We start from the raw sequence: 12,192 nt of genomic DNA on the forward strand, positions 1-12,192 counted from the left end.
AGTACAACTCATTAAGGACAGAGTTCCTACATGGGGCGTAAGTGCAAACAGCTTCATTTCTAATACCCCCAAACTGGAACAACCTAAGTGTTCACAAATAGGTGAATAGATAAACTATGGTAGGTTCATATAATGAAATGCTATTCAGCAATAAAAGGAAATTAACTCTTGGTACACACAACAACAAGAGTGTCTTAGTCATGTTGAGTCATGTTGAGTGACAAAAACTGGTTAGAAAACAGTGCATACTGTTTGTGGTTCCATTTCTATAAACGTGTAGAACATGCATAATAGCCCATAGTAACAGTAAGAAGGTCAAGGTTACATGGAAACTGGATTGGGGAGCGCAAGGAGGGATGGAAGGGAAGAATGATAAAAAGATAAAAGCACAAGTTGAGGTGGCGGGTATTTTGCTGTGGTCATGGCCTATGGTATATACATCTATCCACATAGGTGGTCCACTGTGTCTATTATTTCTTCATCTCTGGAACTACTATGAAACTGCTCAGAGGAAAGAAGGAAGGGAAGAAGCAAGAGAGAGGAGGAGGAAGGGGGAGGGGTGGGAGTGAGGGAGCAGAGGAGGGAAGGAAGGCTAATAATTGAGTCCACATGAGAAGTATGCTGCTTGTGATACCCACATCCTGTATGGCAGTGCCTGGGTTCTCGGTGTACTTTTTGTACTATTCTTTACTTTTCTTGGGGGATTGAATTATTTTTAAAAAGATTTATTTATTTATGTTATTATTTATTATTTTTCACTCTCCAAATGGCCACAAAAGCCGAGTGGAGTAGCTGGGATTCAAACTGACATTCCAATATGGAGTGCTGGCATCACACGTGGTGACTTACCTTGCTGTGCCACAAAGCCTGTCCCTAGTAGGTTTGAGTATTTTTAAAATAAAATTGGCAAAAATGCTAACATAGCTAGTTGGTTATCTTATTAAGAATTATTGGAGGCTGTTCAGGGAGATAAAAACAGCCTGTTTAATAGGAGTGAGTCCTCAAGATTATACTTAAGCAGTATAATTTAGTGATTAGGAATACAGATTCCATCACCAGATTAGGTGCACATCTTAGCTCTGCTAATAATATGATCTTGGGCAAATGGCTTAGACTCTGTTTCTCAACCACCTCATTCTGATAGCACCTACCTCTAATGAGATGTGAGGACCAAATGAATCAGCACTTGAGGTGTGCCTGACACATGTGAGTGTGCAACACAGTTAGACACTGTAGTTATTCACTTGCAAACCACTACCTGCACAGCACTGATGCTCTCCCACCTTGGGTTGTTTGGGGGCCTTCTCTGAGGCAAAAGGATGACTTTATTAGGAAAACAGAACCTGTGTTTCATGGAAACACGAAGGCTGTGGGTTGGGGGCACATGAGAAGTATGCTGCTTGTGATACCCACATCCTGTATGGCAGTGCCTGGGTTCTCGGTGTACTTTTTGTACTATTCTTTAGAGTTTAGGTTAACACTGGATACACTTAGTGGGCCAGGCTCTTTCTAACCAATAGAATAACCAATGGTTGAGTTGTTACAGATGACTAATGTTACTTCTTTGGGTCCAGGGAAAGCTTCATATAGAAAGAATGCACTCAGAATGCTAAGCTAGTGTTTTACTAGACTTCAATTCTAACAGGAAATTTTTGTTGAGTCCTTTCTACCCCTAACTTTGTATTTTGAAAATTTTCAAGACTACAAAAATATCCGAAAGATTGGTGTCATGAATTTACATATTCTTTCACTTAGATTCAACTGTTGCTAACATTTTGCCACATTCACTTTCCACGTGTGTGTCTCTATGCACTTCTTGGACAAACCATTTGAGAATGAGCTGTAGATACGATGACCTTTTCTTGCTAAAACTGAAGTCTGCATCTCCTAAGAACAAAGGCATTCTCCTGCATATCCACAACACTATTATCACCCAGTCAGCTTTAACATTAATATCACCATCTATTGTGGTCCACATGCAGGTGCTCTCAGTTGTCCCAAACATGTCTTGGCTACTTTTAAATCAGGCATTGCATTTTATTTTCATGGCTCTTTAATTTTCTTCAGTTTAGAACTGTTCCTTTTTTGCAGTGTTTCATGGCATTGGGATTTTTGAGGCATTCAAATCAGTTGTTTTACAGCATGTACCTCAATTTGTATTTCTAAGACCAATACTGAATATAATCACCAGGGAACATTTATTTTTTTGAGTGGCTAAGATTTTTTTTTTTAAAAAGTTTTATTTATTTGAAAGGCAGAGTGATGGTTGGGTGGAGGAGAGAAAGGAGAGAGAGAGAGAATGAGTGGAGGGAGAGGGAGAGGGAGAGAGAGAGAATATGAATGATATAAATGAATGTGAATAAATCTTCCAGCCACTGGTTCATGCCCCAAATGGCCACCGCAGCTGGGGTTGGGCTGGGTTGAAGTCAGGAGCCAGGATCCAGGAGCCAGGAACTATATTCAGGTCTCTCCTGGGTGGCAGGGGGCAAGCACTTTGGTCATCCTGTGCTGCTTTCCCAGGTTCATTAGCAAGGAGCTGGATGGGAAGTGGAGCAGCTGGGACTTGAACTGGCACTCCCATATGGGATGCCAGCATCACAGACAACTTCACCTTACGCCACAACACCAGCCCCACTAGGGACCATTTCTGGCAGGAACACTGCATCTTGCATAGAGAATGTTGTAGTTTTGCTGCTTACTAAAATGGATGCACTAGGGATGATGTCAGTGATAAAATATTTATTTTTTAGAAGATTTTTATTTATTTGAGAGGTAGAGTTACAAACACAGAAAGGGAGAGACAGAGACAAGGGTCTTCCATCTTAAGCTGGTTCACGTCCCAAATGGCCTCAATGGCCAGAGCTGGGCCAATCTGAAGCCAGGAGCCAGGAGCTTCTTCCGGGTCTCCCATGCAGGTGCAGAGGCTCAAGCACTTAGGTCATCTACTGCTTTCCCAGGCCATAGCAGAGAGATGGATCAGAAAAGGAGAAGCCAGGACTGGATCCGGTGCCCATATGGGATGCTGGCACTGCAGGTGGAGACAGCCCACTATACCACAGCGCTGGGCCCCAAATCATTAATTTTAAAAATATTGGCAAATCTGGGACAGCACCATGGTGCAGTAGGTTAGTCCTTCACCTGCAGCGACTGCATCTCATATAGGCGCTGGTTCTAGTGCCAGCTGCTCTGCTTTTGATCTAGCTCTCTGCCATGGCCTGGGAAAGCAGTGGAAGATGGCCCCAGTCCTTGGGCCCCTGCACCCATGTGAGAGACTGGGAAGAAGCACCTGGCTCCTGGTTTCGATCAGTGCAGCTCCAGCCATTGTGGCCATTTGGGGAGTGAACCATCGGAAGGCTTTTCTCTCTGTGTCTCTCTCTCACTGTCTATAACTCTTATCTGTCAAATAAATAAATAAAATTTTAAAAAATATTGGAAAATCTTTTGAAATTGCTAATGACCTGAGGTATAACTTATTCTTACTAGATAATATTTAAGTATTAAAGACCATTGCACATTAATATGCAATAAAGGGGCCAGCGCTGTGCTGTAGCAGGTTAAGCCTTCACCTGCAGTGTCAGCATCCCTTATAGGCACTGGTTCAAGTCCCAGCTGCTCCGCTTCTGGTCCAGCTCCCTGCTAATGCACTTGGGAAAGCAGCAGAGGATGGCCCAAGTGCTTGGGCTCCTGCTCCCACATGATTCAGAATAAGCTCCGACTCCTGACTTTGGCCTGGCCAAGCCCTGGCTGTTGTGGTCTTTTGAGCTAGGAACCAGCAGATGGAAGATCTTTCTCTCTCTGTGTATTTCTGTCTTTCTTTTTTTTTCTTTTTTTTAACTTTTATTTAATGAATATAAATTTCCAAAGTACAGCTTATGGATTACAATGGCTTCCCCCCCCCATAACTTCCCTCCCACCTGCAACCCTCCCCTTTCCCTCTCCCTCCCCCCTTCCATTCACATCAAGATTCATTTTCAATTCTCTTTATATACAGAAGATCAGTTTAGCATATATTAAGTAAAGATCTCAACAGTTTGCACCCACATAGAAACATACCAGGGGATTCCAATTCAATCCCATCAAGGTGGCATGCACCAATGCCATCTCACTAGTCCCGGTGATCAATTTCTGTTCAAATTGATCATAATGATAGGACTAATAGCCAAAGGGAGCACATAAACAAGACTAGTGTCTGCAAATACTAGCTGATAGAATAAAAAAGGGAGAGAACGATCCAGCATGGGAAGCGAGATACACAGCAGACCCATAGAACGGCAGATGTCCTAAACAGCACTCTGGCCTCAGAATCAGCCCTTAAGGCACGCAGATCTGGCTGAAAAGCCCATGAGAGTATTTTAGGCATGGAAAGCCAAAACACTCTGGCAAAAAAAAAACCCTACATGTATTTCTGCCTTTTGAATAAATAAGTAAGTCTTTAAGAATGCATTAAGGACCATCGCCTATGAGTCATGACACAAATGAGCTGGCCTGCTTTGTCTAAACTCCTGAGGACTTCCAATAATGAACTCCAGTGTAACAATTGCTTTCAGGTTTTTATAGCCTTGGTTGCACATGGCTCCAGAAAATGCTAGCACTTTTCCTGTCCACTGATGGTCAAGTATGAAAAAAGCAGCTAGAACACCACAGCCTTGGCTAACTGAGAAAGCTTGTTGATGATGAGAGCTTTGACTCTTTGGAGAGGAAGGCCTCTCACTGACCTGGGAGGATCCACTGTGGCAGATGCTGCCCAAGGTTGAGGAAGAGGAGGCTAGAGCAGAAACCAGTGGACTTGATGATGTGGGAAAGTTAGTCAAGGAGGTGATCTGACAGAAGTGATTAGGGCAGGGTATGCTATGAGAGGCCTTTCCCCATTCTTATCTTGTGGAGTCTGCTCAACTAGCCTTATCATAGTTTCTGTTTAGCTTGTCCAATTGGCAGGGGGGAGGTCACAATGGAAGTTGCAGTGAGTTTATGGTAAAATGTCAGAATAGGGCTCTAAGGAAATCCTTTTTAAAACTTCAAAACTTGAGATACTTCAAACTCTGCATGAAAATTAACTAGAAAGGATCATGGACCTAAATGTAACTCTACAGTTTCTACAAGAAAACAGGAGAAAATCTCTGTAACTTTAGATTAGACAATGGGTTATTTGAAAGATTTTTTCAGGAAAGCAGAATAAAAGGACAAACCATACAAGATAAAAAGTTGCTATAGGTTCACCAACATTAAAAAAAATTAACTTCTACTCTTCAGAAGATACAATTAATAGAGTGGAAGGATAACTTACAACCAGAGAGAAGGTATTTACTAAACATATATCTGAGAGAAAGTACTCATACCCAGAGCATATAAAACACTCTTAAAACTCCCTAAGATTAACATCAAATTACTACATGGGAACAGATTTGAATAGACACTTGGTAAAGATATTTGCACAACAGTATCGTCAGTTATTAGAGAAGTCTAAGTTTAAACTGCAGTGAGTGTACCCAAGGTGCCAGCGTTAGGATGACTGAGTCCCGCATTTGAGCACTTGCATTTGATTCTTCACTCTGGTTCCTGATTCCAGCTTCCTGCTAATATAGTTCTTCTGCCTTTCTTTGGCTTGAGTAATTGGGGTTCCTGCCACCTAAGTGAGAGGTCTCGGTTGAATTCCCAGCTTTCAATTCCAGCTTCAGCCCAGTGCTGGTCATGGTGGGCATTTGGTGAGAGAACTGATTGACTCTCAAGTAACTATTTTTAAATACTAAAAAAACATATAGAGATTCCACTATTTATCTACTGGCAGAAGAGCTACATTAAAAAAAGTTTTATTTTTTAACTTATTTGAAAGAACAAGAGAGAGAGAGAGAGAGATTGATTGATTGACCTTCCATCTGCTGGTTCACTTCCCCAAATGCTGGTAACAGCCAGGGTTGGGCCAGGACTATGCCAAGGATATAGGTCTCAGTGTGTGGGTCTCCTACATGGGTGGCAGAGACCAGAATACTCGAGTTACCATTGGCTACCTCCCAGGGTGCACATTAGCTGGAAGCAGAGTAGCTGGGACTCAAACTGGGCACTCTGATATGGGATGCAGGCATCCCAAGTGCTATCTTTTTATTTATTTATTTATTTGACAGGTGGAGTTAGAGAGACAGAGAGAAAGGTCTTCCTTCCATTGGTTCACCCCCCAACCTCCCCCCAAATGGCTGCTACCGCCGGAGCTGCGCTGAACTGAAGCCAGGAGCCAGGTGCTTCCTCCTGGTCTCCCATGCGGGTGCAGGGCCCAAGCACTTGGGCCATCCTCCACTGCCTTTCCAGGCCACAGCAGAGAGCTGGACTGGAAGAGGAGCAGCCGGGACTAGAACCCGGTGCCCATATGGGATGCCGGTGCCACAGGCGGAGGATTAGCCAAGTGAGTCACAGTGCCAGCCCCCCAAGTGGTATCTTAATGCTGTGCCACAACGTCCAGTTTCTAAATGTTTGTTAAAAAAGTTGAAATCTGAGGACTGGGACAACACATGTTGCAAGTGCCACTCTCGAACATTGTTGGTGAGAGTGCAGACTGCAGCAGCTACTTGGCAAACAGTTTAGCTGTGTGTTAAACAGTTAAATATACACTTAGTAGGTAATGCACTGTCCTACCCCTAGATATTTACACCAAAGAAATGAAGACACATATTCACACACAGACCTGCATGTGAGTGCTGCTAGCGGCTTTATTTATAATTGCAAAAAGTTGGAAAACACAGTTCTATATAAACTGATGAAATGGATAAACAAACTGGTGTAACTACACAATTGGAATATTACTCAGCAATAGGTAGAGGCAGCAACATGAATAGTAGTTTAATCTCTAAAGGATTATGCTGAGTAAAGGAGCCAGACACAAGAGGCTACACTTACTACATGATTTTGCTTATAAGACTCTGTGGAAAGAAAAACTACAAGAATAGAAACAGGGTGAGTGGTTTGAGGGCCTGGGTCTGGGGATGGGAGCAGACGATCGATTGGAAAGGACCATGAGGGACCTTTTTGGGTTGATAGAAATGTTCTACATCTGGAATTTGGTGGTGGTTACATAACCACGTGTTTGCCAAAACTCAGCAAACTTTACAGTGTGAATTGAAATACATAAAAATTATACCTCCATAAGCCTGACTTAAGAAAACAAGTCTACAGACTTACATGGAAATAAACCTAAGAAAAAGATAACTTACAGGTTTTCCAATTGAAGAGTCATCATGAGGATGTTCTCAACTGTGGTAAGTGGTACTTGTGTTGTTCCCAAGTCTCTGAAGGAGAAAGCCCAAACATTCATGGTGTGGACCTCAATAAAAAGATCTGTCCTTAAAAAGGTTGTTTCAGGAAGATGTGGTTACATCAGTTTTGGCTTCTCTATAAAGCAAGACAGCTCAAGAGTTTGTCATGGAGACCGTTCCAGAAAGCCCTGGTTGAAATGACTTTACTATTTGCATCATCAGATTAATGACCTTGGCATTGAAGAGTAGAACCTACACCTTTTTCTGCCATTGTCTTATTTTTCATTTTATACTACACTGACCTCTTTTAATTCTTATTTTTTTCTTTAAAAAAATTTACATCTATACCTCTTTGCTTGGGATAAATGGTATTCCTAACATGTATTTGCATGTAACACTGTCTCGCCCTGCCAGCTGTCTTTCCCATGATAAATTCTTTCTCAGTTCTTGCCTCAGTCAATAACTTTTTTTCAGTAACCTAATTTATTTTTTTTTCAGTAATCTAATTTAAAATCATGACTTTTTAGCCTCAATCTCAAATATTTAATGTTTGATGAAAATAAAAAAGGATTAGTTTAATACTTACAGATATTTTAATGCTGGCAGTTTAAAAAGATATGAATCTTCAACATTTGTCAGAGGATTACGATTGAGATTTCTGAAAAATGCAATGGAATTAAAGTTATCGGCCTTTCAATAAGCACAAGATTGTATGAGAAATTATATTCTTTTTTGTGTAGACATTTTGGGCTTAAAATTACTTTCTGTGTACTTATAAATCACCCTTAGAATTCAAAAAGCACTTGTTCTTTGGGAACTACCTATGTCTCTTAGAGGATGAATGGAGAAAAGAAAGAGAAAGAGAAAAGATACAAAAAAATGCATAATAAACAAAAAATATGCAAAAGAACTTTTTAGGTGAAAAGCCTTAGAAGTGGAGCCAGTGTTTTGCCTAGCAATTAACAACCAGATTGGGATACCTACGTCTCAAATCAGATGCCTGGGTTTGATTCCCAGTTCCATCTTCTAATTGCAACTTCCTGTTAATGCAGACCCTGGGAGGCAGTGGTGATGGCTCAATTGGTTGAGTTTCTGCTGCCTACTTGGAGACGTGGACTGGTTTCTGGTTCCCAGCTTCAGCCTGGGCCTGGCCTAGCCTCGCCCGAGCCATTGCAGGTATTTGGGAAATGAACTAGTGGATGGGAGCTGTCTGTGTCTTAAAAAAGAAAGACGTATAGAAGTGACCACACTGATAGGGAAGCCCTTTTTTGTGTAGGAAACACTAATCCTGTGTTCTCCATAATTCAAGGTGCTTGCCTTTCATCTTTAGAAATTTTAAACAAGCCATGACTTAATTCATTTAGTTGATGGAAAAAGAACCCACGTCAAAGCCATACTCTTGTCACGTTCTTCCACTGGTGTTCTCATTTCACATCACACATCTTCACATCACATCACATCACATCACACCACATCATCACGTCACATCACGTCACATTGCATCACATCACATCACAGTCTTTGTTACGTTGCTTGTCATCACCTGTTGGCCTGTCAGTCTCCTGGCCTGTAGCTCCTTGAGGGCAGGGATATTGTTATTGTCTTTGTTATGCCTGTGTGTGGCATAGTGCCTGAAATTTGCTGCATGGTTAATAAATATTTGTTGAGTAAAGAAATCACATTTTGTTTCCATACCAATACAATGAATAAATTCATGTTGTGGGAAATTTCATTCCTAAATGTCGTAATAGATTTTTAAATTTTTTAAAGCAAGCAAACAAAAACAAAAACAGGTAAAAAAACTGCCTTTAGTTTAACTCTACTCAAAAACATACTGTACTGTTACAGACTGTGAAAATAATAATTCTCACAGATGATATTGATTGGGCTGCCAAGCATCTGTGTTCAGCATTCAACACTGGATGTTCCCAATAACCTCTGTGATAGGTATTGTACCCCAGTAGCCTATGTGATATATATTGTGCTGGGTCACAGAGGCTGTGTAACTTGTTGTAGGTCACTGCACTTGTAAGAAGCAAAGCTGGAGCTTGAGCTCAGTCCTGCCCCAGACTGTGTCTAATATGTGTGCAGAAAAGGGTCCAAATATTTGTCACTTTAATCTGAAGCTTGAGATGACTAAATATAGAAGTACTTTGAAAATTTCATCAACCTTCTCAGGATAGCGCTCATGAAAATTAGTTTCTCTTTTTATTCCTTTTCCCTAATCTTATCCCACGATTAGATATTTAGCTCAGAGTCATTGAGACTAGAGATTTAAAAGCATGTTGTAGGTGACATCAGTGGAAACCTATGTAAACAGTGGAGTGAGAACATTTGAAAATTTATCCCTTCATAAAGGGAACAACAAAATGGTAAAAGTGGTCAGAATCAAGTTTTTGATAATTCTGGAAATTTAACCAAAGGCTTGCAGCCACCTGTGGGGCATTTACTCAAGAAAATTGGCTGACTTTCTGTAAGAATAGTGAGATTTGTGTGGGTTTTGTGTATTTAACTTGCCCTAGACAGTTCCTCCCTGGCAAGCTCAGTGTTAGCCTTAAAAATAGGCTTGGCAGCTTATGACAAGAGCCTCGGGTGATGACTGACATAAATAAGAGTGTCAATTGTTAAATCAACAACAGGAGTCACTGTGCACTTACTCCCCATGTAGGATCTCTGTCCTTAATGTGTGCTACTATGTGAATTAATGGTATAACTAGTACTCAAACAGTACTTTATACTTTGTGTTTCTGTGTGGGTGCAAACTGCTGAAATCTTTACTTAGTATATACTAAGTTGATCTTCTGTATATAAAGATAATTGAGAATGAATCTTGATGAAGAATGGGATGAGAAAGGGAATGGGAGATGGGATGATTGCAGGTGGGAGGGAGGTTATTGGGGGGGAAAGCCACTACAATCCAGGAGTTGTACATTGGAAATGTATATTTATTAAATAAAAGTTAAAAAAAGAAACATCTGCTTTAGGAATAGACTGATGTCTTAGCAATATTTGGGTTTAGGTTTTTGGATTGTGGATTAATTTTATTTTTAATTTGTTGCTTCTCAAATTTTTTTTAAATTATGAGATGTATTACTTGCATACTCAAAGTCATATGTAACCACATGACTATTGGATAATGTTTGAACTTTGTCTAAGTTATTTTGTCTACATTTGAATCAAATCAGGAATTATAATGAGAAAAGAGAAGTATGTGTAAAATGAGCAACAACAACAAAAAAAAACTCAAACTCTCAAAAAAAAAATAGCCTGTATGCCCAGTATCAGAGAGAGTGAGGGAGAGAGAGGGAGAGGGATAGAGGGACAGAGGGAGAGAGGGAGACAAGCAGGGAGGGAGGGAGGGAGAGAGGGAGAGGGAGAGGGAGAGGGAGAGGGAGAGAGAGAGAGAGAGAGAGAGAGAGAATGAATGGAGATGAGCATGCAGAATGAAGCTGAGCTCCTCCAAAGTGCATCCCAGTGAGCTATCAGAATCTTGGGCCATCTTCCACTGCTTTCCCAGGCCATAGCAGAGAGCTGGATTGGAAGTGGAGCATCCAGGTCTCAAACCGGCACCCATATGGGATGCTGGCACTTCAGGCCAGGGCATTAACCTGCTGTGCCACAGCACCAGCCGTGTCGCTGACTTTCAAATAAATGAATAAATCTTAAAGAAAAAAGTAAAAGAACAAAAAAACCCTAAAGCCAATGAAGAGAATACTTTAAGAGAAGCATACGGTGCAGAGGAAGAATTACCTTAAGAGAAAAGAAGACCTCTTGCTACACAGATGAGAATATGGTGCAGATGAAAAGATTATGAGAAGAAAAGTGTAATAGTTGCAGGAAGTGACAATGTGAAAACTTGTGAACCCTTACAAAACACCCCAAAGGGCAGACCTGAGTTGTTCTCTTCATCTGTAAGGTTTATGCCTCTCTCTGAGTTTGGGGAGATGCTGTTTGGATTCCAGGACACACCACAGAGGGAGGACTGTGCCAGCAGTGTGCAAATGCAGGTGTATCCACAGCTTGCCTGAAGGAGGCGATGCCCATGGCTGACCTTCAGTGTACGACCACACCCAGCTCACCTACAGTGTCAGCAGTGGGGTGAATATCCGAGGAGGGAGAAAGCCTGGACTCTCCTCCTAGTCACCCACAGTGCTTGTGAGTAACAGACGAGTGAGCATGTGGGTGTGCTCTGTCTGGGTAAGGGAGACCCTCTCTACACTCCAGAGTCCTTCCACTACTAAACTATGAAACTTGTATTGTGAGGACCAATGAAGTGACTAAAACAATTTTTAGAAAGAAGCCAATGAGTTAAGATTTAATGCACATGAATGAAGCAGAAGAAATAAAGTATACTTAATGTTTAGAATTATCAATTACTGGTGATTTTCCATAATATATTTCATTTCTGATTTCACTGAAAGATTTGATGAGTATTAATATTCGAAGAGAGTTATGTCACTGGTAAGCTCTTGGCATGTCTTTGAGGTGGATTTCAGATTCACAATAGACTGATCCTACCACACTGCTGTTATACACAGAGGCTTCATTCAGAAGAATGTTTACTGGGCTGCATGTAGTACGTGCAAAGTAATGGTGAATGCAGATTTTGCTGAGCGTGAGCTTAACCTAATTTGGGGAATCCCTTATAATGAAACATGCAGAATTATGAATATAAAAATTGCTCCAGCCCCTCCCAGGACCTTGGAAGGGGCACGTGCAAGCGTAAAGCCTTGAAGCTTAGACTCCAGTTCATGATGAATCCAGCTTAGCTGGAACTCTTTTCTGGACTGTGTAATGCAGTGAACAGCATTGTTTTCACTTTAAAAACCCTCATCTTTGGTCATAAGATCACTGGTGTCTTCCTGGGGCAACGGTGATACCAAAAGTTTCCTTGAAGCAGATTTGCTTTGTCTAATAAAAGAATATGTCCCCAAATAAAGGAGACCAGCTC

At 41.3% G+C, this 12,192-nt stretch overlaps 2 protein-coding genes across 5 annotated transcripts in view; one reads left to right on the forward strand and one right to left on the reverse strand.

Moving 5' to 3' along the window:
* Positions 1 to 12,192, forward strand: part of LOC127482659 (zinc finger protein 286A-like) — a 151,042-nt gene that overhangs the window by 99,593 nt on the left and 39,257 nt on the right. The window contains exon 7 of the mRNA XM_070067679.1: positions 8,294 to 8,417. The gene's annotated coding sequence lies outside the window, so the exon portion shown is untranslated. The remainder of the gene's footprint in view (positions 1 to 8,293; positions 8,418 to 12,192) is intronic.
* LOC103346476 (leucine-rich repeat-containing protein 37A2) overlaps positions 1 to 12,192 on the reverse strand; it is a 32,604-nt gene that overhangs the window by 10,743 nt on the left and 9,669 nt on the right. For all 4 annotated transcript variants that reach the window (XR_011385809.1, XR_011385808.1, XR_011385807.1 and 1 more), the window contains 2 exons: positions 7,828 to 7,899; positions 7,200 to 7,274 (listed from right to left, as the gene is read on the reverse strand). Coding sequence is in view for 1 of the 4 variants with exons in the window: in XM_070067678.1 (XP_069923779.1) it covers positions 7,200 to 7,274; positions 7,828 to 7,899 (147 nt within the window). In the remaining 3 variants the exon portion in view is untranslated. The remainder of the gene's footprint in view (positions 1 to 7,199; positions 7,275 to 7,827; positions 7,900 to 12,192) is intronic.

Source organism: Oryctolagus cuniculus, unplaced genomic scaffold (assembly GCF_964237555.1).
Source record: "Oryctolagus cuniculus unplaced genomic scaffold, mOryCun1.1 SCAFFOLD_55, whole genome shotgun sequence".
NCBI classification, from domain to species: Eukaryota; Metazoa; Chordata; class Mammalia; order Lagomorpha; family Leporidae; genus Oryctolagus; species Oryctolagus cuniculus.